Source organism: Panthera tigris, chromosome B1, assembly GCF_018350195.1.
Source record: "Panthera tigris isolate Pti1 chromosome B1, P.tigris_Pti1_mat1.1, whole genome shotgun sequence".
NCBI classification, from domain to species: Eukaryota; Metazoa; Chordata; class Mammalia; order Carnivora; family Felidae; genus Panthera; species Panthera tigris.
Window position 1 is genome coordinate 14,079,227 of NC_056663.1, and position 26,404 is coordinate 14,105,630.

At 49.3% G+C, this 26,404-nt stretch overlaps 1 protein-coding gene across 1 annotated transcript; it reads right to left on the reverse strand.

Annotated features, from left to right (window-relative positions):
* On the reverse strand, positions 1 to 26,404 carry DCTD (dCMP deaminase). The gene is made up of 6 exons (XM_042982913.1): positions 26,344 to 26,404; positions 24,746 to 24,860; positions 24,231 to 24,366; positions 4,335 to 4,451; positions 2,956 to 3,052; positions 1 to 1,404 (listed from the first exon to the last, which is right to left on the reverse strand). Exons 2-6 carry the CDS (start codon positions 24,851 to 24,853, stop codon positions 1,326 to 1,328), a joined length of 537 nt encoding a protein of 178 aa, XP_042838847.1. The 5' UTR covers positions 24,854 to 24,860; positions 26,344 to 26,404; the 3' UTR covers positions 1 to 1,325.

Sequence of the window (26,404 nt, forward strand, 5' to 3'; positions counted from 1 at the left end):
TGGATTTTAATAAGATTTTAATAATATTGGTAAGGAGCCAAGTTACAAAGACGTCCTGGAATACAGAGTACAAAACCTCAGAGACAAAACAAAAACTCATGAGAACACAAGAGCGCTTGAAAACGGTAATAATCTCCAGGATAAAGAACCCATTTTTCTCAACAAAGCTACCAAGTGTGTTTAATAAAATCTAAAGGAGCGTCAAGACAAGGCGCACAGCCACGCCCCCAAGGCCAGCCACGCCCCCAAGGCCAGCCACGCCCCCGAGTCTGGGAAGACACTGGGGAGGTGTGCTGCTGGAGGCTCGGCGGCCAGGAGCCAGGAGCACAGAGGAGCTCCCATTACCAGCAGATCTGGACTATAAACCAACTGGAGGCAGGCTGGATTTCCTCCCACCTCACTTACAGGGTGGGAATTCATTTATTCCCCGGTTGGACAGCAGCCTTGGCCATGAACCGTGTTGGCACGTGGAGGCGCAGCGACTCTTCCCACACCATGGAGGAAGCTGGTGCGCGCACCACCTCGGTCCCCGCAACCGTGATGCCCCAGCAGGCGCGGACTCGGGGGCGAAGAGGGGAGACAGGCTGTCTCCTCCAGGAACAACTCATTGTTCAGAGAAGCTAATGTAAGAGCTCTGCGTGATGAGCACACTGAAATTAAGAACCAAGAACAGGGGTCCCCACCTCCCCCAAGAAGAATGTGCCATTACACTGTGGGCTGCAGGACAGCAGAAGCGGAGGAAGTGTCCCCCGCTCAGGAGTGCTCATCATTTCTCAGGACAGATATGCTATCCTGCCTAGGGTTTTTGGGTGGGTGGAGGGGGTTTCAACTCCCTGAAGCAAATCTTCCTCATTAGCTACCGTCATGTGGGTCCTATTTTTGACTTTTTTTTTTTCCAAGGGCACTACATGTTCTGCTTCATCGGGGCCAGATGTTCAAGTCAGTGTGTCTGATCATCCTGCCAGGAACACGACAACAATTATTTATTTGTCCTTCTGGCACCTGTAGCAGCGAGAACCAGCTGTGAAATGCAGGGGAGCCACCAGCGCCCTAAGCAAACCAGGACACGGAGTGGGAGGCCACTCCTGCCCTGTGCGACAGGCCATCTACAGGCTTCTTTACTTTAAACCCTAAATCAATAGTTTAAACAGATGCAGATTCCACGTGACAAGAAAGACAGGAAGATTTGAGGCTTTATATTCTTTAGATGTCTACTTTTGCTGTACTGACCATTAAAAAGTTATGTGTAACTTCAAGATGAAAGGCATTAGCAGCTTCTTAGGAGAGGATAATCCCAATCTTTTGGAGATTTAATGAGATGTAACTCACTGAAGCTTCTGGCTCGGTCTGCTGTTAATTGAATCAAAGTCAATGACAATCTTGCTGCACTTTGGTGTGAATTTCCTAAACATAAGAAACAAAATATATAGAGATATTATCCAGTGAGTAGTTTAAAGCAATTTGTTTACTTTGGCTTAACCTACATTTTCTGTGGGGAGGAAAAAATTTCCCGGGATTCACTTGATATCTTATCTCTATAGGAGCCAATTATAGTGCACCCTACTGAGAGGGACACGAACCAGAAAAGACTAAGACAAAAAAAGGAACACATGGGGTGGCTCGGTCTGTGTGTTCTCCAGCCAGCTGAGTTCATGAATTATCAGGTAGTCAAAGGATTTCTAACAAGTTAGCTGCACAACATGACACACGATCACTAGTTTTCCCACCAGATTTATCTTCCTTCCTAGGAAATTTCTGCAGCCAACCTGGAATCGCTCAAAAGCAAAAAAAAAAAAAAAGCAAATTTTCCTTTGCCTCTTGTACACAGCAAAAAACCCAGCCAGCTTTAGTGTGGAGTAATTTTTAAAGTCACATTTTAAAGATGCAGAAGTAAAATAAACCCGCTATATATTTTTACTCATTGATGTACCTTCTTAAAACAGTTAACAGGACAATATTTGCGGACTGACTGTATTCTTTTAAAAACCAGTAAACAGTGAATATCTAATTATCATTATTATGCAAACAATCTGCATGTAAAGTCTCATAAGGCAAAGCAATTCAAGAGATCCATCACATCTAACCTCTATCCCTAGTGATGAACAGAAGTACGTTACTAATTACAGCACCCCACTGCTGACCACAAATACCGCAAAGGAATTGCTTTGAGAGCTTTCAGTCTCAAACGAAGTTTCTTACCATGAATCGAAGGTGGTAGAACTTCCCTGCAAGTAAACATACCTCCCAATCTTTGCCTAGCAAAGATAAGCACAAAGGTCGAAATAACTTCAAATCTCCATTTAAAATGTTGTTGTAAAAAGCATTTTTACATGGTGTTTCAACCTAGTGGGTTACTTGCATCCTAAATTTTCAATGCCGGAGTTGTTACATTTGCAAACTTTATAGAAGTTTAACGTTAATATGGTAAAACTTGTGGAGTTTAAATTTTTCTCCCTACTAGAATAATTTTAGTCCAAACCCCAGAAAGCTACTAATATTTAAGGGCAAGATCATTCCGCAGATCATCTTCAGATACTTCTGTCACTGCTCTTAAAAATCTACCCCTAGGGGCGCCTGGGCGGCTCAGTCGGTTGGGCGTCCGACTTCAGCTCAGGTCACGATCTCGCAGTCCGTGAGTTCGAGCCCCGCGTCAGGCTCTGGGCTGATGGCTCAGAGCCTGGAGCCTGCTTCCGATTCTGTGTCTCCCTCTCTCTCTGCCCCTCCCCCGTTCATGCTCTGTCTCTCTCTGTCTCAAAAATAATTAAACATTAAAAAAAAAAATTAAAAAAAAAAAATCTACCCCTAAAATAACGTTGAGATCCTTGGCCCATCACACGTAAAACGAGGCTTCCAAGCGTGGAAGTCAGGCATCACAAGTAGAAATGAAACATCAACGAGGTCAAATGTTTCTTCAGTAGGCCTTCGACGACCTTTACCCCAAGCCCTTCTGCTTACCTGAAGGCCACCCCAGCCATATCAAACAGGAGCCTCGCGGCTGTGGTCTCATCGCTATCGTGGTACTTATCAGATATGAAAATAACTTCTTTGATACCTTTGACACCGAAAGAAGCCCCATTAGTATATGCACAAATAGATACGGCAACAGAACGCAGACATATACCGAGCCCTGTCGTATCTGTCATTAATCACCTTTTCCCAGTGTGCTTACACACAGTGTCCAGTTACTGAAATACGTATCGGCCACTTTCCAATACGGCAGACGATGTTACCTTTAACCTGCCCTCCAGTCTTTATAGATTTTTTTTTTTTTAACACATGCAAAGTAAAAACATGTCAGGTAGTCGAGCCTTGATCCGATTAACAAAGTTTCTTTACTGCGGGCAAATACTCTTTAGTCGCAAGACAACTTCTGTCCGCTCAAGAGGCTGATGCAGGGGAGTGGACATGTTGGCGAAAGTCAGAGGCAAGTGCCATCGTGGTTCCCAGAATGGTTCTGCAGACCAATTCCAGCCAGCTCCATGGACAGCAGATTTGTTTTCTTTTCCTGTCCCGCAGGGCAGGGCTAACGGGAGGGCACCTGATACAACCACCCCCCTCCTCCTCCAGCCCCTGAAGGGACCACAGGAAGCTGGGTACACACTGGCGGAGGAAAACTCCACGACGTTCTTTAACAGGGGCCGGCCTCTGAGTCTGATATCACCAGACCTCTTCTCCTCAGAGACCCCCGGGCTCATGATGAACAGCCCCTTTAAACCACACATCTGGCTAACATGATAAGTCTTTAAATCTCAAGCTGAGAGCTTTATGGAGATAAAGTGTGGCTGAATCTTAGATGTGACAGTATGAAAAAGGTGAACTATTCAGAATACAATGGTGTAGATTTATGGTAACTGTAGCGTAAGGAAAACTTCAAGTAGTACCGTTCGAGTCTTATGACATTTATATGCGAAGATACGTTTAGGTCCTAAAACATCTACCATATATTAATACAAATTAAAATTGCATATGCAGCCTCCCAGCTGACCTTGCTTCTGACAGAAGTTCATTCCTCTCCCTCCCCCTAATCTATGCACAATATGTCAGAGAACAGTAAATTGACGGTAATTATATGCAACGCCGGTGTGGTTTTTTAGCAGCTTGCAGTTCAAGTTGCAAACTAAATTAAAAACATGCTAAGAATCGCAGAGGATACAATTAGTCTTAGAAGACCTGGCACCGTTCAAAACCAAAACACAGGAAATACCTTGCAAGGTTGATAGTGCAATTACTTTCGATCCAAACAATAACAATTTAAGACCAAGCACTTTTGCAATGAGCCGCCGATGAGCGGGCAGCAATGCAAATGTGACAAATGGAACCGGCCCAGCTCCTACCTGCTTGGATGATGAGCTTAGCACATTCATTACAGGGAAACAAGGCAACGTACATAGTACAGCCTTTCACGTCGGCCGAGTTTTTGTTCATGATGGCATTCAGCTCGGCGTGGCACACTGCGGGTTCGAAAGAGAAAGAAAAGAAAAACAGCATAACTCACGAGGAACGTACCAACGCTGCCGGAGCATTCCACTCGCCCCTCTGAAGAAGACGCATGGAACAAACTCGATTTTTAAAAAAGTGATTAGAAACGGAAAGCACTGAGAATACCAAATGAGGGCCGCGTGGTCTAACAGGTTGGCTTTTAGCAGTAAAACCGTTCAGGGGGGGCTGCAGCCCTGGGTCTGTAAGCACGTGGCGCGGCCAGGAGGGGCCAAGGTCAAGTATCTCCACCCACCCTAAGCACGGCAACAGCTCATGGCTCCACAAGACCCTGGGGTATGGAACTGCACGCATAAAACGGCTCATTTGTGCGTTGCTACTCACATGCAAGGATATTCGCGGCGGCCGTTACGAGGGCAGGGTGCGATTTTAAGAGCAAGAGAACCAGGAAGTGAAGCTGAGTATTTCTATCCCGAGGGATCCGCTTCCCCCCATGGATCTCGGCCCACATACACACAAGAAAAATGCCGGCAGACAACCAGCGGCTTTTCGTTTAGAAGGAAACATTCATCCACTTAATGAAACGTCAAGTTCTTGCCACACTGGCCCGTTCCGGCAGCGATCCCCACACAGCGATCCCCACATGGGCCTGAGTTCAAGGGTGAAAGGAGCACCGCCTCTCCTCTCCCACACCTGGAAGCCCACCCATCTTCCCCAGCCGTTGGCCAGGTGCTCCCACCTCCTAAGCTTCAAGGTGCCCTCTCCTCAAGGGAGCACTACTCCCAGCCCTGATTCTGTTTAGAATCCCCTGCCCGCTCAGTGAGGTGGCCGCTTTGCCCTCTTCTGTCGTTATTCAAGTTTCTGGGTGCATCGCTCAAACTGTATCATAATCTGCAAACTCGTCTGCACTTGTCTGGGGTGTGGCCTGCCTGGGATGTGGATTTCTAAGAGAATCGCCCGCATGATTCTCATGTGCAGACACGTTTCAGAAACACTGCGTTGCAGAATCCTCTGGTAACTCCAAAGGGACTTCACACACACTAAGCACACAAGCGGTAAAATAAATGTCTGTTGAACAAATCAACGACAATCTGGCCGTGGTCCAAATCATACAAAACTGCCAGAATTATAAATATGGGGGGCCCCCCACCTTCTCCAACCCACCAACCTTCTACATTTAACACCCTCTTCTGGGAGTACTGAAGCTTTAAATGAAGAGCAGCCTAAGCTCGTGGCTCTTGTCCATATTAGCTGTGACACACTCGGTCCCTGAATCGGTATTAATATGGCTCAGCCATATTAATTATTCTGGCTCAGCCAGGATAAAGCCCCTGGCCCACCTTCCGCCCCGGGGGCCACCCGCTTTTCAGGTACCGGTAGAATTGCGATGCCCGCCTGTGCCCCTGTCCTGGGGCCCTCTCAGGAAGCATGGGGAGGGCTCCTTTTAGTCTCTGAATGCCACGACTGAGGGGGTCTTGGTCATATGTGTGGAAATGAACAGTTGCCGGGCATTGTAAGAAATTCTAAAAAAAAAATAAATAAATAAATAGTGCTTAATCAGATCACAGCCCATTGGAGAATAATTCCCGCCGGTCACAGAGGGACCTGGGCCACCATCCCCGAGATGCCACGAGAGAGAAAAGAAAGGCTCCCAGGCTCAGTGGCTGTGAGGACACTGGCCTCAGAGAGGCCCCTTTTGGCCCCCATTTACATCCCTGGTGACGGGGTTGTTCCCAGGCTGGGATTAACAACGGCTCCCTATAAAAAACAATTAGATGTAATTGTTTCTTTTATTTCCCCCTCGAGGGCAGAGACCAGTCTTCTAGGTTCTTTGCAACTCCCCCAGAGTCCAATGCGGTGCCATGAACATAATGGGTGTTAAATATTTATTGAGTGAATAAAGGAGGAAATGCAGATTCCAATTATTGACGGTGACATTGGGAAATGCAGGAAGTCCTCTTAAATTCAAATATCAAAACTATGCTTTCCCATCTAATAAATATTTTTGGATGGTGCTGGTATTAATATTCAGAACTACAGAGTTTCCGAGTCTGTTAGGAAACACTATTCTATTGCTTTCGTTGGAATCTCTAAAAATGGTCACAGTGATTCCAACTGTCTTCCTCTAATTCATCTGAGGCAGTTTGGGGACAAAATTTAACATCGTGTGGTCTGGATTCATTAATGAAAATTACCATAGAAACAGGTTCTCGGGGGCGGCATCCGACATCCCCGTATAAAGGGTGGTCTACAGAAAGAATACACGGGGTCACAAACAGACTTCCTTTCTCTCAGCTACAAAATCTTGTTTGTTGGAGAGATGTGAGGTCTACTGGGCACTACGACACTCAGGAGGCCCTCCAAAAGGGACCATTCCAAGTCCCCAAACCCGCGGATCCAAAACTGGACGAGACGAACGCAAAGCTCCAGTGTTCCATCCACACTTGACTTCTCTCGCTCATCCCTGTGCCCCCTCAACTTCGGTCCTGACAAATGCCCCTCCAGCCTTCCCCCCAGAACCCCTGGCCCGCCAAACCTATCTGATGAACACCAGTTCCCAGGCTGAGGAGGGAAACCCCAGCCCAACCCTGCCCGGTGATTTGCAAACTCCTCACGTCTGTCTGTCTGTCTGTCTGATCCTGAGGTCTGAGACGTTTCTGGCCTGGCACTGGCCTCTGAGGTCCGCGCTCCACATGACCTCTGCGGCTCTGACGCTTGGCCTCCCGTCCAAAAGCGCCCTGCGTTTCCCTGCAAGACTGACCCATCGACAAGGCACCATCTGGTCAGGCCTCGGGCCCCCACCGCGTCCTCACTGAGGAACGGGCAGACTCACGTGACTGTCCGTCGGATTCATTTACGGTAGGCCGGTCAGAGTGGGGTCTGAGGACTCCTTTCACCACCAAATGCCAGGTGACCCCCAAATCTGCCTCGGGCCACAAAGAGCAGGCTGGCCTGTGAAGGGCTGGCCCCAGGGCTCTGGCCAGCCTGACTGCAGGCTGAGAACCTTCCCTCTACTCTCCACCTCCCAGGCAGGGGTGGAGGAAGCGGGAGCTTTGCAGTCAGCACCAGGGTCAAGGCCCAGCTGCCCCTTGAAGCTGTGTGACCCTCACCGAGGCATGTGCGTGCCTTTGGCTGGCAGGAGGAAGCGACGCTGAGAAAGTGAACTGCCGAGGAACTAAATAAAAGCGAGTTTTGCAACACCAGGTAATCTAATTTTTAGCCGTTTGCTCGTGTCCAGTTTCCTCCTTCCATCCACTAGAACAGCTGGTTCTTCTCCAAGACAGGCTCTCGATGGCAAATCACGAGGCCCCGCTCCTGAGGCCCAACGGCCTCGTCCCCGCGCCGCGTCTCTGTTACAACCGTGGCCTCGGTCTCCACTCTGACCGAGCCATCTTCTCAGCATTTTCCTTTCGAGATGAAACTGTCCTGTCTACAAGCGCTAGGCTAATTCATTTTTAAAATTATCATCTCTTGGGGTGGCTGGGTGGCTCAGTCGGTCAGGCATCCGACTGCGGCTCAGGTCATGATCTCGTGGTTTGTGAGTTCAAGACCCACATCGTGCTCTCTGCTATCAGCACAGAGCCCGCTTCGGATCCCCTGTTCCCCCCCTTCTCTGCCCTTCCCCTGCTCTCGTGTGCACTCTCTCTTTCAAAATAAATAATAATAAATAAAATAATCGTCTCTTCACCCAGTAATGAACATAAGCTCGAGTTTTCACTAAGTCAATCCTTTTCAAACTGTAGGTCAAGAAATAAGTTTACTGAGTTACAAACAGCTTTTTCATCCCTCTTTTTAGTGAAATGTTTGAAAGCAGAAGAGATCTGCATGTGTCCACATGACAGAGGTTAAGTGCTGTTCCCAAAAACTGTTTCAGGGGTGTGTGTGTGTGTGTGTGTGTGTGTATTTCAGGTGTGAGCTGTGTGTGCTGGGTTGCCATGTAAAAAGTATGTAACTATGGAAACCTGTTGACCTCTGTAATATGTTAGTAACATTTACAATCATTGGCGGGGGGTGGGGGGGGTAGGTGGGAGGGGGAAAGGCCCTGATTTATAGAATCTGCTGATTTTGGGGGTGTGAATACTCCCACGTGGCCAATTTCAAGCTCTCGACAGACAGACAGTTGGGAAGATAGAGCGCTCAGATGAGCTGGGGAAGAGCCAGCCCTCACATACGCCCCTGGACGGCCTTATCTTCACCAAAATGCAGTCTCCCTCCGGTTGCCATCTCCGGATGGGCCTGCTCGCCAGGCCCATGCTTTCAGCCAGCTCTCCACTCGAAACCCTCTCGGGTGCGCACCAGGCCCTGTGGAGTCTCTTATGTTTCTGTGGGTCCTTTTCTTTCTCTTGTCTTTTGGGGCCTTTCCCAAGGTCCGGTCCTGCTCTTGGATTTTTTTTCCTGTGGTCACTAAGAATCCATGCATTTGTAGATTCTCAGAGGGCGGATCTATCGGTAATACCCTAGGATCTGCATTTCCAACCCACCTTCTCTCGGGCCTTTGCCTCAGGTGTTCTGAGGCTTCTCCGTAACTCTTCTCACTATGATAAAACACTCCACAGATATCTGACAGCAATAAATGAAAGAATAAATCGATCTTTTCCCAGTGCCAGCATTTTTATTGTGTTGCCCGGGAATAACTACGTCAAGAGCTGCAGAGAAGTAAGAGCAAAAACCAACCAACCGGGAGAGGTTCTGTTCGTGACCTTGAGATGAACGTAGTTTTTATACTTATAGCAGGAATAGGACCAAGTATCCCAAACATACACAGGCCCTAGGAGGTATTATACCTCAATTGTCCAAAAAAAAAAAAAAAGGACAAATTTTCCAACTATCTACCTAGAATTACTCATCTCTGACTCAGTTATAAGCAGAAGAAATCTCCAAGTACAAGTATATTTCATAAGCACAGAGGATGACACACAACCTTTCAATTATTCTCAACATTGTTGAAAAGGAAAAGAATCAACTGCTGGAAAATATCAGATTAATGCTTATAAAGTTCTTGATTGCCAGAAAGAGAACCTCTATTTCAGGTAATTATAAGACAATTCATATGCTGTGGTCTTTTTTTTTTTTTCTTTTCTATTACTAACTGTCAGAATTCAGAACTGCATTAACCTTGGACCACTGAGAAGAGATCGTATAATTAGAAAACTGTATTTTTCAAATTCCCTCTTCCTAGGGCTTGATTAATCCTCACTGTCTCATGTAGGCGGTTCTCTAGAAGTTTGACAAATTAACAGGATATATTCTATCCTGGCTCGATGTGAGAGACTCACCATTTTATAGACTTGACTTTCATCTCATGTGAGACTAAGACAATATCTGTTTTAGATGGCAGTGTTATTAAGGTTACTTAAATAAGTTTAAAAAAAAAAACCCCACAAATAACACTAACCAAAGGCTAACTGCTGCACAAACAGTTTAGCAGCACTAGCGTGGTCCTGGCCTCAGCTGCTCTCCGTGTGCTACCAGGGTGAGAGGGGAAAGGCTGGGCCGGACAGAGGTGGGAGTCGGGAAAACCAAGGTTCTCTTCCTGCTGAAGAAAGTCTCCAGGTTGGTTAAAACTCCTCGTTGTCAGTGGTCCGTCCAGGTTGAAGCAGATGACTTGGTCGGGCCTGAGGGGCACTCTGGCAAGGCTGACCTAGAACGTGGGCTCCAGTAGGGGCGGGTCGGAGGTTCACACCGGGAACACCTGCTGCCCCTCGGCAGGTCCCCGCGGTGCCTTCCGCTGACGCTCTCCAGCATGCACTGCACGAGCCTCAGAAAGTCTCTGGGGAGCGGGGTGGGGGGCGGGTCCGCCTCCGCCCCGACTGGGAGGGCGTTCGGGCGAGGCGGCCACCCACACGACGAGCATGGGGCAGTTCGCTCACTGCCAGGACACAGGGTCAGGACTCAAGTGCCAAGACGCGTCTGCACGTGGCCTTCCAGGCTGAAAAGGTGGCAGGCTTCACCCTGCAATTAATAATTGACATAGGGGCACTGGGGCTGAGCGTCCGACCTTGGCTCAGGTCGTGATCTTGCAGTTCGTGAGTTTGAGCCCCACATCGGGCTCTCTGCTGTCAGCACAGGGCCTGCTTCGGATCCTCTGTCCCCCATTCTCTGCACCTCCCCCGCTAGCACGCTCTCAAAATTAAATAATAAACATCAAAAAAAAAATCATTGACATGAAATGGGGCACCCGAGTTCAAAGTTGACCTATGCGTTTTAAAAAATAACTCAATGTTAATTTTTACAAGATATTCCATTTCCATCCTGATGATGAAGCTATCGTTATTTCTTGGGGCACCCAGGTGGCCCGGTCGGTTAAGCGTCCGACTTCGGTCATTTCACCGTTCATGGGTTCGAGCCCCGCGTCGGGCTCTATGTGGACAGCTCGGAGCCTGGAGCCTGCTTCGGATTCTGTGTCTCCCTCTCTCTCTGTGCCTCCCCGACTCATGCTCTGTCTCTCTCTCAGGAATGAGTAAACATTAAAAAAAATTTTTCTTTAAATCCTTTCTTGAAATGACGGTCTAAGTGTTTTTATTTCAGGGGTCCTATAGCTATCAGAGTCACTGAACCCCGGCACATCTCTCTGTCGGGGCTCAGGCGCCCTCTTCCCTGTGCTTGAAGCCCCACAGCTTTGAAAAGTCCGAGGGGTGTGGCATGTACATCCTCCTCTAACAGATCCATTTAGGGAACTGGGGCTTCTGGAGCTAAAATGGAATTTCAACTACTTATTTCTTAATTATTGAAAGATACCCTGACAGGGTCTCATACATCACTGCCAGCCTCCAAAGGACCCATCCTTCACATCAATAATTTAACAACAGAGTAGCCTCTACATTTAAGCACCCGCCCAACCCACCACCACCCCTACAATATCGCCCCCGAACATTATCAAATGCTCACTATTACGGCTACCCCGAGATCCAAAGCGAGCATCCCGAGAATTTCGTGCCCAGGCAAGGTCAACTCTCTACCTTATCTCCCCTCCGTCAAGTTTCCACACCTGAAAAGTAGCGACTGGACTCAGTACGAGAGTGTCCGACGGACTGGGGGCAGAGGTGGGGTGAGGAAGAGGGAGAAGCGAGTTAGAAGCCAGTTCATCAGTGCCTGAAGCCAGCCCCAACCACCCAGGCCCACCCACCGCTGGCCCACAGCCTTCCATCTGCCACTTTCTAGCGAGTTCCGAAGCCCAGCTCGCTCTTCAGCCTCTCAGCCAGAACGCAGCCACCCCAGCCGATGGAGCCTCCCTTTGTACCGGGAGGAAACAGTTTTAAACTGAAGCCATGTGGTGTATGCGTGTCGCGATGAGTTCTGGTCGCGGGCAGGGCACCCACAGGGCAGGGCACCCGGCCCCGGCCCCGGCCCCGGCGGAGCTCAGGCCCGGCCCGGCGGGGGACACCCAAGACACATACCCGAGCACCCAGCAAAAGGCTGCAGGCGCCAGGGAAGGCGCACCGAAGAGGTCAAGTGGTGGGAACGGCCGGGAAACGAGGGGTTAAACCTGCGGGCTGGTCGCTAGACGGGGAACTGAATCTGCGGGGAACGGTGCTTCCGTGGGGAAAAGTAGCTGGGTTACGAATGGCATTTCAGAACAGAGTGGGTCTAAACCCTGGGACTGGCCTACACGGGTGTTCCAGTCCCGGCGTCGCTCAAGGACAAACAGGAGGAACGGTGGCCTCCTCCCTGTCTCCCAGGGTTACAACAAGACCCACGTGAGGAGAGCGGCAGGGAAAAGCTTTGGGAACAAAAAGAGCACTGCAAGTGAAGCCATGAGCCCCAGAGGCAGAACTGGGCTTGTTTCCTGAGGACGGACGGCCTCAACCCTGGCTGGTCCCCAGTGATGAAGATGCGTGGGCGTCAGGTGCCCGGAGGAGGGTCTTCCGGAGCGGAGGTGACAGGTGATGGGTGACAGGTGACAGCCCGCGTGCCTCACCTGACCACGCCCCAGCCGTTCCACTCCGTGTGCTTAGACGCAAACACCACTGCCCCCTGCACCCCCCCTCCCCCGCCGCGCAGTGGAACGGGGCCTCACAACCTTCTGGCTTTGAGGGACACACGATTCGAGCAGAGAGACGTTCATTATTCCAGCGTGAAGTCTGAGGGTGGGAAAAGGGCAGGTAACAGCGACAACCGCGAGCCTGGAAAACGTCCCGAGTCTGTTCTGCTAGGCCCGTGCCCAGAGGAGGTCTCGGCCAGAGGAAAGGAATTCTGGCCAGGTCTGGGAAGACGGACGTCAGTCACTCACTCAGAAGGCGGCCAAGTCCTCGGGCGTCCGGCGTCCCGGTCCTAGAGCCGCGTTCACACCCATCCCCGCCGGCACATGCCCTGGAGCTGGACCCGAGGCACCCGGTTCTTGGCACATGCCCTGGAGCTGGACCCGAGGCACCCGGTTCTTGGAGCCATCGGCAGAGCCTCTGCTGTCCCCTTGCCTCCTCCCTGCACGTCCCCTCGGCCACTCCTCACACGCTGCCTCCCCCACCTGCTCGTTCTAGGTCCCCACACCTCTTGTGGAGCCTCAGCCTGCCGGCCTGTGAAATGGACAGCAAAAGACCCGGCATCACAAGGACGAACGTCCGTGAAGAGCACAGCACAGAACCTCTCCGTCCCCGGGCTGCTCAGCTCGGAGACGGAGAACGGACGTTCCTCCCTCCCGGTCTCTCCTACTCTGATCCCCATCCCCTGCCTCCGTCCTCGCTGCCTCTCGCCAAGGCTGCTGGCAGCAACTCATGGCACCCAGGGGAGCCACTTAGCCCCAATGGTAGTGCTTAGGGCTAAAGAGAGTCCTGACTGTGGTGTTTCCATTATTGACAATAAAGCCCCCAGAACTCTAATTACATCGCTTCCCCATGTGCTAAGGGCACACAATCGGGTCAGAGGGAGGAGGGTGTGGAAATGCTGCAGTCCATCGATGGGTAAGCCAGGCCAGCTCCCTTCCTGCCGTTCACGCGAAATACATGTTTGAGGCCTAAAAGCTACTGAAGAAACATGAATAGGAACAGAACGCTAATCGCTGCTTGACAGCTTTGTGATGCAAATATGCGCCACAAAGATCCAAAGCCTCCCTCTTGCATTAATGGCTTTCAAAGGGTAAACTGGGACTGAGCAATGAGCACTGGAATAGGAGTCAGGATGTGTGTGTTCTAATTAATTCCAGCTCTACAAGGCCCGCCTCAGGCAACTCACTGATGCTGTTTCGGCGTGCAGAAAATGGGGCTTAGCCGACCTGACTCAGGCTTCTGAGATGAGACGCGAGCTGGAGACCCTGCCCTACTTTCCCTACTCTGCGCTCCGCACCGCGTTCTTTTCCCTCTCCCCGCAGCGTCCAAGCCCGAACCCGCTCACCCCTCTCCTCCCTCCTTGCGGCTGATAACCTTGCCGCATCCTTCACGGAGCTGGGACTGATCACTGCCACCTGCCACCCACGGACCTCTGTCAGCTGCCCCGCTCGGTGTCCCTCTTCTATCGCTCATCAGTGTGCCCGCAATCTCTCTCTGCTGAACCAGCCCACATCCGTGCTGCAAGAACTAACAAGACCCAGGCCCTCCCCTCGTAGAAACCCTTCTCTTGGCCCCATCTCCCATGCGGCTGCCACTCTAACGTCTTTTTTTTATGTTCTTATCTATTTATTGTGAGAGAGAGAGAGGCAAGGAGGGGCAGAGAGTGATGGAGAGAGAGAATCCTGCGCTGACAGAGCGGAGCCCGACACGGGGCTCGATCCCACGAACCGTGAGATCATGACCTGAGCTGAAACCAAGAGTCGGATGCTTAACTGACCACTGAGCCACCCAGGCGTCCCAAACAGCCTGCTTTCTTAACAACCATCCCAACCCCCTCTCCATACAGGGTCCTGCTTTCCTCGCCTGCTTTTCTTCCTTCAACGGGCTGTCACCTCCCATCCCCACCACTCCGTCAGCACTGCTCTCTCCAATAAGACCTGTGTGTCGCTGACCCCCGAGGACGTTTGTTAGTCTTCAAGGCACAGCTCCCTCCTCCTTAGCGGGGGCTCCGAGCGATCCCTGCGAGCAGGCTCCTTCCCCCCCTCCTCCACCCACCCTCGTAATGTTGCAGTTCTGAGACCAGCCCCGGGTCCTGCCTCTGCACGTGCTCCCTACGTGCGCTCGCGCATTTCCATGGCACAGTGTCACCCGAATGCCACACATGCCCACACTGACGTCTCGGACCGAGACCTCTGTCCCCACTCACACCCCCAACTGACACTTCTACTGGGAGGTCTCACAGACACCTCAAACTTAGGGGCCAAAGCTTCCCCCCAAACCTAGGCACTCAGGCTAGGACTGCCCGGGGGAGTCAGACTCCCTCTCTGAGCCCCGTGTCACCCAGCCTTCTTGATGCTGCCTCCATTCCTCTCCGTCTCCTATCCCCCGGACCACCCACAGGTCCCCCCCACACCAGCTTCATCTTGTAAGTCCAAACTCCCTACCTCCGCCCCCTGCCGGCCCCCAACCTCGCCTCTGTACTCCGTGTGGCCCAAATTCTTTCCCTCCCACAGAAAGTTCCAAGCGCCCTCCTGCCCTCTCGCAGCGAATGTCTTTCCCAGCCCTAAACACTGACCAGCCAACCCTGACCTCCGGGAACCCATCGAATCCTTCAGCTCTCAGCCTAAAGGTCACTTCCTCAGAAAGGAATAAACAACAGCATCTGTTTATTTCATTAACGTCTACCTCCATCACTGTTAGTCTGCCAAGTCCTTGAAAACAGACCTGGTAACGTTTTTATTTGCTAGCGCGGGGTGCTGGCATGGCATGTGCGGAGAGGATGCCGGGCCACGGGTCAATGTCCTCCGAAAAATGTATTGTGATATAAAGTATAGTCGTGACTTTTGGGCGCCTGGGTGGCTCGGTCGACTGAGCGTCCGACTTCGTCTCAGTTTCATGATCTCACGGTTTGTGGGTTCGAGCCCCACATGGAGCTCGCTGCTGTCAGCACAGATCCTCTGTCCCCCTCTTTTTCTGCCCCTTCCCTGCTCGTGCACTATCAAAAATACATGTTTAGAAAAATAAATAAAATATAGTCATGATTTTTAAAACGGAAACAAGTGACTTGAGAACTCCCCCGTCACCAACAGACAACTCAAACCCATAGAAGAATGGATGATTCCTTAGTATTTATTTCAGTTCCTAGAAAGTTGTAACTCGCTCGCATAAGGAAGAAGGACAGCGAGAGATTCTGCTTCCCTTTTCCACCTAAACCCAAAATTAATGGCATTCTGAACAAAGTCTTTTAATTGCAGAATTAAAAAATTCATGCTCAGTTATCATATTCAATATTTTAAATTTACTGTGGCATCTATCATTTGGAAGAAGCACAGAGACAAAATTCACACCTCCGCTAAGTGGCCGGGACGACCCTCCAGAGCGCGAGCTGAGGGGAGAGTGTGTGCGCCCTCCCGTCTCCACTGCCTTGCTCTCACCAAGACTCTGCATTTATCACGGGATTTCCCGATGCCAGGCAAGCACCCACGTTTCAGTAAACGTGGTCGCACAGACTCACAGAAGGACTTCTGAAGCCCTTCCCTTCCATCTGGTCTAAGACTAACCTCTTCTCTCATACAGTTCTGTACCTGCCTCCTCTCCTCATCTATTTTCCTGCACTTCGATGTGGGGTCCTTTTCTTCACTGCTTATCTTCCAACCTTTCTTCATCCAATGTCTTTGAATCTCCAGGTTTGTGGGGTAACCTATACTCTTCGACTGCCCCTTCCTGCTTGTGCGTCCTGTCTTGTCCCATGTCGATTCATCTTAGGACTGGAGCAGATTTCCAATCGCTGGAGGGAGAGAGTGAATAAAACCTGTTTCTCTCCTTATTGATTTGTCCCCACACATGATGTATACTCTCTCCATGTCACGGCCACCAGCAGCGTTTTACAAATCTGCAGGTTTCCCCCAGTATGGCTTCAGAACCCCCTGGGACCCCATGAGCAGAGAAATGGCACTCTAATCCAATGTGATCCAAGCTGTATTGTTGAATTTTTCCTTAGAATTCTAGCACTGAAGGGGTCCTCAGTGATCATTTGTTTCATAAAGATACTGAGAAATAAACAGCAAGTAATATAGTAACATCCCCACAATCACTGGGTATAAACATATCACAACTAGAACCTAAGTTCCAGAAGCCCTGTCCAGGATCCTTCCCCTTGAATCTGACAACTGCTGCTTTAAGCACTGTGGGGACTTTCTCAGCTAACATGTATATTAAAGACAAATATAATTGGGGCCCCTGGGTGGCTCAGTCGGTTAAGCATCCAACTTCAGCTCAGGTCAGGATCTCACCATTCATGGGTTTGAGCCCCGCGTCGGGCTCTGTGCTGGCAGCTCGGAGCCTGGAGCCTGCTTCGGATTCTGTGCCTCCCTCTCTCTCTGCCCCTCCCCCGCTGTCTCTCTCTCTCAAAAATAAACATTAAAAAAAAATTGTAAAGACATATATAATCTCATCTAAATATAAAACAAAAGTCCTATGAAGTACATGTAAAAAGCGATACGAATATCCGCAAAAAATCTCTAGGAACCAGGTTTCACTGCATATTTCCAGGACAAACAATATACACATATTCCATTTTGGTACCAGTATCAACAGGGTGTAGGAAAGAGAGATTCTTGATGAAAAAAATTCAAAATAAAATAAAACCTTAGTAATGCAGACCGATTTCAGAGAAGATCAGCCCAAATCAGCAAAACAGATAAAGAACAGATCAAGAGAATAAAGACTAAGGCAGCTCATCATTGTCAGGTCCCCCCTGGAACCCCACTGCGTGGTGGCCCAAAGTTCTAGACAAAGACTTATCGGAATTAAAAAATTTGAAAAAGTTATATTTATCACGAGGAATAACGGCGGGGGGGGGGGGGGGGGCGCCTGGGTGGCTCAGTCGGTTGAGCATCTGACGTCAGCCTGTAGTTTCTGAGTCTGAGTCCCGCATCCGGCTCTGTGCTGACAGCTCAGAGCCTGCAGCCTGCTTCAGATTCTGTGTCTCCCTCTCTCTCGGTTCCCCCCACCCCGCCATTCGTGCTCGTTGCTCTCTCAAAAATAAATAAACATTAAAAGAAAATTAAAAACAACAAAAAACAGGAATATCCACTTGCACTCAATTAATGTGCTCACATACGTAAAAATCTAAAACAGATTGAAGGTGGCCCTGAAATTTTATTGGTACTATTAAATTTCCCAACAAACCGTTTATTTTGAGAGACGGTACAAAGATCAAACTTCAGCCCACTTCCCGTTCGTTAACTTGGAAATCACTACCCTTGGATTATTTAAGGTTTGAATACAAATTTCCATGAGGTAAACTGGTTCTTTGTAAAACGAAAGACAAATGCCGTGTATTTTTATGAGAAGGTTGGATGCCCAGAGATGAGCATTTTAGCTTTTCTTGCATATGCTTCTCAGGACTTAACCTGTTCCTATCTATACATGCTTTGTAGATATTCCTAGTGAAATAGTAATCTCTAGCTCTTCAAAAACAATTAGCCCTGAATCTATAGATTAAAACACGCAGATAAATGGGCTCCCAGCTGGCTCAGTTGGTGGAGCACACAACTCGATCTAGGGGTCGTGAGCGGGAGCCCCACATTGGGCGTAGAGATTACTTTAAAAAAAAAAAATACATAGATAAAAATCTAATAAACTAACCCCCCAAAATCATGATGTATTCTTAAGACCATTTATAAACAGCTACACCTGAACGTGAAATACGCTTCCATCAAGCTGATTAATTTCCAGGGGGAGCCTGCGACATAGGCAGTTATATTTCTATGATTTGTCTCAAGCATCACACAATGAAACCTGAGTTGGCCCCTTGATTCATAAAAATAATCTACTTTATTTCTTTCTGGGGTACAGTCGCTCAAAGGTTTCCCGTTGACTATTCGTTATTTGGTACAAAAGGTCCTCCCGGGGCCCACGGTCAGGGACACGGCTGCGAAAAGGCCGAGCAGGGGAGGGGCGGTGGAAAGCCGCGACGTGAAATTAGAATTCTGTAGGAAAGGAAACAGCAACTCATCAAACCCACGGATCTGCCTAACAAAACCGGAGGGCGTTCAATTTCAGCCGGCTGAAGGAACAAATTTGATCTTAATTACGAAGAAGCTCTTACAAGTTTTGAGGAAGTCACAGCTTAAGAAGGATCAGCCGCCTAACTTCTTGATAAATTAGTTTCTCAGGACTAACCTTTTGGATGCCGAAGAAATACATCACACGCGTGGCAGTCAGGAAAATGTCAGTGTTCAAGGGGGTAAGGTAAATGGCTAAGTAATCACTGAAATGACATCTCTGCATGCTTAACAATATGCTAAGTCTGAAAAGTAAAGACTAAATTTAAATATAAAGTTTAAAGAAGCTCCACCATGCACTGGCAAAACCGATCAAAGTTGCCGTGCTGAACAATGCCTTTAATTAACTCCTCCCCAGCATGATATCCTCTTCCGAGTTTTCCTACGGAAATATGAACGGACCCTGGAAGGAGCCCCACGTCTCCATTTCTGCCTGATGCATCTCGACTGTGGCCACCACCCACTCTGGGCACATCGGAACCATGGTCGCCTCCATGATGAGCAAGTGGGATGCGGCAGGCAGAGCGATCCTGGCTTCTCGATCGATTGGGACAGAAGAGGCGGCCAGGCAGAGAGGCAATCTTACCCGCACATCCCTTACCAACAGGAAACGACATAACAGTAAAACACAGGCGAGCTGGATGAGCACTGGAACTACTATTGAAAATGGGAAGCCTGGTTTTTCTTTGAACTGTTTATTTATTTATTTTGAGAGAGAGAAACCCAGAGTGAGCAAGCGGGGAAGGGGCAGAGAGAGAGAGAGACAGAGAATCCCAAGTAGGCTCTGCACCGTCAACACAGAGCCCGATGTGGGGCTCAATCTCACGAACCATGAAAGCACGACCTGAGCCGAGACCAGGAGTCGACACTCAACCAACTGAGCCACCCGGGCACCCCCCAAACGGGAAGTTTTTAACAACGGCTCTCAAGGATGAAAGATGTTGATTCCACTCCACCTCTCTGGTCTGTAAACTGTCGTCAAAATCCACTATGAAATCCCAAGGAAAGTGTGCTATCTGCATTACCATGGGTCATTTTACCTCCATTTTATAAAATTAGTATTTTGATCAAACGTGCTTGGTTCTAATGAATTTCACAAAGAGAAAGGAACTAAAAATGTCAGCTGAATACTTCATCCTAGGTTTAGCAACCACCCCCTCCTAAAAATAAAAATCTTCCAAAGCTTTTTTATATGGTTAAATTAGATAAATCTGCTGCTTCCCGGTTTTTTTTAATTGTCACTCGTGCGAAAAGGTGTCACTTTTCACGCCGACTTCTTCCTGCCGCTTAATGTTACTGACATCACACTACCTTTTGGATTTTTCAGGAAAAGAATGAGATAAAAGCAGTTTCCGTGGCAGGGGGAATCTTCATTTTCCATATTAACACTACATTATAATCAAATAGTTTCGTGACGTTTTGATCCCGAGGTTGGAAGAACAAGAACGCCCCTTAAAAATGCCTCTCCGGAGACACAGCCCGGAAAACGCTCCGTCCTTCTCTGTTACAAGCATTCTGCGCTTCCCTCCTTTCCACAAAGGGTCAATCGAGACTAACCGCTTCTAAACTTCCAGAATTAATAAGGACAATTAAGTTGTATACGTTCTCAGTCAACCCAAGCTCCCCTTCGGAGAAATGTTAAAGCAAACCATGTACCTTCTGCCTCATGCTAAGCGCAGGCCGCCACCACCCGAGCTCCTGACCTCCGCGGAGTTACTCGCCTAAGCCTCCGCGCACTCAAGTGCATAGTGAAAAGGAGAGAACGGGTGATACGCTGTGTTCTGACCGAAGCAACATTTCAGAAGAGCTGAATTCCTGGGCCCCACAGAAGAGACAGCTGGGCAGCAAAGAGCATTGACCTCAGGATGTCTCCCTGTCTGTGTGGCATTACAGAGGTGATTTACATTTCTGGGCCTTTCTTTTCCGATCCACACGAGACATTAGGCTTGGACTCTGTGGGCACAGGCGTCCGAAGCACTCCCCAGCTTCTGCAACGGGTCCAAGTATGTTCCACAGACAGCAGAAACATCACACGTAGCACACACATACGCTTTTTCCAAACGCACACAAATGCTGTTTAATAAAGTACAGAGTAAGGCAAAGCGTTACTGGTATCGAGTAGCTTTTGTTATCCGTGGATTTTCTTACCCAAAAGATGTTAATGATCTCACTTATGTGTGGAATCTTAAAAAAAAAAAAAAAAAAAAGCTCACCGATGCAGAGAACAGATTGGTGGTTGCCAAAGGTAGGAATGGATGAAACAGGTGAAGGGGGCGTGGTCAAAAGGTACAAACTTCCAAATGTAAAATAAGTAAGCCCTGGAGAATGTAATGTATAGCATGGTGACTACAGTAACAGTGTGCTTCATATTTGAAGGTTGCTAGAAAGATCTTAAAAGTTCTCATCGCACACACAAATTTTTTGTAACGACGTAAGGCGATGGATGTTAACTGGACTTATTGTGGGAATTGCTCAGCCGTGCACACAATTATCAACAAATCATTGTATCGTGCACCTGCACTCTACTATAACGTTATGCGTCAAATATGCCTCGGTAACAAAGAAAGATAGGGATAGTTTAACTAGCATTATACAGGGGTCCTGGAAGTTCTGTTGACATGTAAAAGAGGGTCCTCATATATTGAAAAGAATTAGGAAATCACTGGTCTAGAACTCTGGATGATCTCTAAAGCTCCTTTACAGGGATTAGCACATAATCTATCTTTCTCAGAGAGCAGGTCAGCCACTATTAATAGTGGTGAGGAAAGAAAGGGTTAAGCCGACTAATTCCAGACATTGTCACTTAATTTCAAAATTAATTGAAGTCTTAAAACGGAAGGAAAAAAAAAAGAACTTGTGTTTTGGTCAATTATCACCAAACGTTTCTGTTACATCCAAGGCTATCCAAACATGTATTTCTCTGAGGCCTGAAACCTCTTGAAAAAAAAACAAGTCTGAGCATACAGTTCATAGCCAGCCATCACTATTTAGACTTAAAGCCCATCTTTCCGTGTATTATGATGGTAGTAACACTAAATGCCTTTTAAAAACCATTTAATACCTTCTACGACTTTTATGGTACATCAAATTACAAGCCTACTCTTGTGAAAGGAAACTGTCTACATCCTCGCATAACCACGTGTCAAATGAATAATTGAGAAACAAGGGCAAAGAGCTTTGAAAACCTAGAGGTATCATATGGATAGTAAAAAAAAATAATGCAGACAGACAGGCGATCTCTGCCCTGAAATTCAGCAACTATTCAATAAAAATTACAAAAAAAAAATCAGTGAAGTTGGACAAATCCCTATGTAGATTTTTTTTTTCATTCCTTCTAGAAAGGAGCTCTGAAAGGTACTGTCTCCAAGTTAGACAAAAGGCAGCGAGCATCTAAGAACAAATACAATCGGCTACTTGAGAGGTTTCTGACCACTGGGAAGTGAGGGGCTGCAAACATAGGCAAAGCTTTGGGCTTCTGGGTCACTGCCACAAATCTGCCGGGGCTCACAGGGACTCAAGAAGGCACAGGTCCTGAGGGAGAGCAGCTGCTCAGGAACCAAGCAGGACCCGCCTTCCCCTACGCCTACCCACCTTTCTACAAGCCACCTCCCTGCAACAGACTGACACCTAAGAATTCCCCCATTCTGGGGCGACTGGGTGGCTCAGTCGGTTAAGCGTCCGACTTCGGCTCAGGTCATGATCTCGCGGTCCGTGGGTTCGAGCCCTGCATCGGGCTCTGTGCTGACCGCTCAGAGCCTGGAGCCTGCTTCGGATTCTGTGTCTCCCTCTCTCTCTGACCCTCCCCCATTCATGCTCTGTCTCTGTGTCTCAAAAATAAATAAACGTTAAAAAAAATTTTTTTTAAAAGAATTCCCCCATTCGGCAGGAGGACCGAGGCTTCACTGTGTGGACCGGGTGACATAGTCACTGTGCTCGTCATGTTTCAGCGCAGACCTTGAGCACATAGACCTTTTTCACTTTTGCAGTTTTTTTAAATGTTTTTGTTTATTCATTTTTTTGAGAATGAGAGACAGAGTGTGAGCGGGGGAGGGGCAGAGAGAGACGGAGACACAGCATCCAAAGCAGCTCCAGGCTCTGAGGTGTCAGCACAGAACCCGACGCGGGGCTCGAACCCACAGACTGTGAGATCATGACCTGAGCCGAAGTCAGACGCTTAACCGACTGAGCCACCCCAGCGCCCCACAGTTTTGCGGTTTTTACGTGGGACGTTGAACCGTACTCTGAAAAATTACCGTCACGTGTTACCGACAAACAGCTGATCACTTGCCTTCTCTCTTACCCTCGAAAGTTACAGAACCAAAATCAGAATAACAAAAAGTGTCTCAAATACGTTAGCACATTTATCTTTTCACTAGAGCTCCACTCAGCTACAGAACTAAGGCTGAGAAAACAGGTTTACTACCTTCCTGGGTCCGGGACCCTCCTCTCCTCCAGGGCTGGAGTGAGAAGGACAGACTGACTATAAATCCCCCGAATCACTCAACTGTGTTTCATTCCTGGAAAACCCTGACTGCTTTGCAGCCCCCCACCCCCACCCTACCCTCATTCCTCTGTCCCTTCCCCACCTCCAGTCACATTCTTTCTTTTTCTTTGGAAAACAGAACAGTTGCCCTGAAGCAATTTAAAAAGAAACTCAGGGGGCTTATTTAACGTGATTAAGGTCCAGGAATATTCGTAAAAATATATAAATGAGGCGAATGTAGACTTAGAATTCTTCATGAGAAAACCCCAGAGGACAGCCTACTATGGACAAATCAACAAAGCAGAAAGGTCTTACATTATTCCTTGACGCGGGTTTCCTACAGGCACGAGCTTTCCCATTTGAATGGCCTGAGTCTACTTTCCTCCCAACCGAGGTGGTGGGTTCCCTTCCAGACATAAACACAGGTCCTCATATTACGAAAAATCAGCAACCAGCGTTCGCAGCCCGATTCGCCTCTCTTACAGCATTGGTTGTCCGGGGAATGAAAGGAAAAGCAAGTGAGGCTGTGGCCTGTTCCCGCCCCCACCCCCCCAATCTCGAAAGTGGTTCTCCTTGGGGCTCAGATATGCAACAAATTACAAGAAGCACCCTTCCCTAATTGAAAGATGAAAACCAGAGCTGGCCAGGCCATGTGGTTCCACGCGTCTGGCTTGTGGTCCACCCTGGGAATACAAAGCCCCCAGAACAGGACGAAGAGACGGCATCATCCATTTCCTGATGAAATACAGTCACAGTCATTTCCTACTTCCCAGAGACGAACTTGAGATTTCCTCCACAGGCAGAGGGACTGAACGAAGCCTGCTTCTCCTCAGAGCAAAGCCCTCGCCAGATCTTGGTTAGGTGGCTTTGCTTCCAAGCAGCCAGGAAAGCATGGGCAGGGCCAGCGTGCACATCCCTCAGCTACCTCTCCCGGGGGCTGTGGCCCTCTGCAGAAGCCCACCATCCACGCTGGGGTGTCGCCCAGCCTGGCGGGCTGCCAGCGAAACATACCAGGCCGGCCACAGACAACAGATCCCCGGACCTCAGGGCCAGGCCGTGTACAGACCACTAACAGGCCCCCATTCACTAACTCTTTGGAACGTACGGGTCGGGGGCAGGAAATGGAGGTGGTTCAACAGGATTCTTCTTCTGTCCAGCTGCTGATGACTGAAAAGAGATGATACTTTCTGACCAACTATCTTAGCTGAGCACCACCAAGGCTATGGCACCAAACAGAAGGAAACACAAGGCAGGCCTTACCGTAAGGGTACTTGGTATCCAGCTTTCTCTCTGCCGTCCTTCTCCAAGGCAACACGTCATCGCTGCACCCATTTGGCATTCCATTATACCCGATGCCGACAATCTTGTTCTCTGCGTTCACGATGCAGGCTCCGACCTACAGGGAAAGGTGTCCAAACACTGGTCAAGTGGCCCGTCGGCCCCTGGACGGGCAGTAAATGAAACCACAAGCTTGCAGAGCTCCAAAGAGAGCATGCGGCTTCTGGCAGTGTGGTAAGAGCTCTATCTCCTTGCTCACTTTCCCTGGCAGCTCCCATAAGCCCAAGGAAGCACCCCCTAACCCCAGGGCGGGCGCAAGAGGCGGTGAATGATGGAATGTGAAACATGAACGCACACAGGGAGGCAGCACAGAAGACAGACTTCCTCTGCCTTTCTGGCGACAGGCATCCGTGGAGTCTTTTCCTTTCGTAATGTGTTCGATTGCAGGATCTCTGTGCCTGAGAGGGTCCAAACATTCTCCCAGAACACTCACTTACCTGCGAATTTGGATCTTTGCTTCTCTGTGCCGATAAGAAGGCCACTGCCATGAAATACTCAGGCCATTCCAGGTAGTCATCACGTTTCCTGCAGGGAGCTTCACTCATGCTGGGTCTACACGGAAAACAACAGTTGAGAAGAGCATTTTGGCAAATCTGCTTTCCAGTTCAGCGCAACCACATTTAAACATTGGGTCTGCAAAGTTAGACAATTTCAGTTACAATCAGAAATCACGGATCATGGGACCGCAGACAGTGTCGGGCCTTAAGAAAAAAATAAATTAGGTTACTGTTTCGGAAGTTTGGATTCACGCCTAGTTTCACATTCCCAAATATTACACCTAGTCACTGCTTTCTCATAGGATTGTTTTCCACTTAGTACAAACGCCTGCCCCACAACTTGTTCTCTCTCCCGATGAAACAGAGCCAGCACAAGAGAATGGGAGGGAGAAAGGAGAACATTTATTGATCACCTAATATATTTCAAACACTGTGAAAGTCAGACACATCATCTTACTCACGCCTCATTCTAGCAAAGGTAGTAACATCCCATGTTACAGACACGCAAGAGAACTTATCCTAAATCACATAGGATTATTATCCATGCCTGTCAAGTCCCACGGGAGCTGTCCCAGCTCTGATATTAACCAGATTAATTCGTCCCTTTTCTTTCCCCTTGGTTTCCCCAGTTGAAACAGAAGTTATCAACCCTGAGTACCGAATCAAATGAGGAGAAACTGACAAGTGTCGAGCCCTATGACTAAGGCAAAGTTTTAGTAACAGGGGCTCTACTGAATCCGGGCCAGGCACAAGCTGTTCTCCAACAGGCCTCCAACAGGGGGCCTAAAACTTCCAGTAAGGGGTGGGGTGCTTTCAAGGGAGACCAAACAGGGCAAGGAAGGAGGGCAACTCAAGAACTGAGAAGTCTCGAGCAAGCCTAGGCGTCTGGGCTGAAGGAAGCGGGGAATTTCCCCGTATCTGGGCGGGGCGGCGCGGCAGTGCCTAAGACTGGGAACCATGATTATCCCGATGATGTCGCCCAAATTCCGAGAAGGCTGTAAACCCTCTCGACACCGAGCGATGCTGGACCGCGCCGGTTTACCGCCGGCCTTAAGGGTCAGCATCCATAATCGCTGCAGGGTGGGTACCAGATCGGTGCCAGCCTAACAGGAGGTGGGAGGGGCAGCAGAGGCGAGGGACGGGAACGTAGTAGCCCCGGGCGCTTGCCCCGGGTCGGCTGTGACGCTCACTGGAGCCCCGGCACCCAGCTGCGGAAACACGAGGGACGCCACTCCAGGGCCGGGAGGAACTCCCGCTCCCCCGCGCACCACCACTCCCAGATTCCGTTCCCGGACGGAAAGCAGGCGCCCCCCACCCCCTCGCCATGTGGGCGCAGGAAGTGACTGCCAGTCTCGGCCTCCCAGTACCACCCTCCCTCGGTTTCCTGGAAGGAGAAAGCTGTCGAGCCCTCCCGGCCCGCACCCGCCTGAGGTTCACCCGGGAGCCGGGATAACCTCAGGGCTCCCCGCCCCGAGCCCCGGCCGCGAGTCCCCCATCCCCGCGCCCAGGCCGCGCCGCGTGGCGCGCAGGCCGCGTACTCGCAGGGCTGCCCCCGCCGGTCCTCCGCTCCGGGTCCGCGAACGCAGGCCACCGCCGCCG

Coding starts and splice junctions, on each gene's coding strand:
- DCTD (XM_042982913.1), bottom strand. CDS start 24,853: ATGAGTGAAGCTCCCTGCAGGAAACGTGATGACTACCTGGAATGGCCT. Junction 4,452..24,230: donor GGATACCAAGTACCCTTACG/GTAAGGCCTGCC, acceptor TCGAACCCGCAG/TGTGCCACGCCGAGCTGAAT. Junction 3,053..4,334: donor TAAGCTCATCATCCAAGCAG/GTAGGAGCTGGG, acceptor TCGGTGTCAAAG/GTATCAAAGAAGTTATTTTC.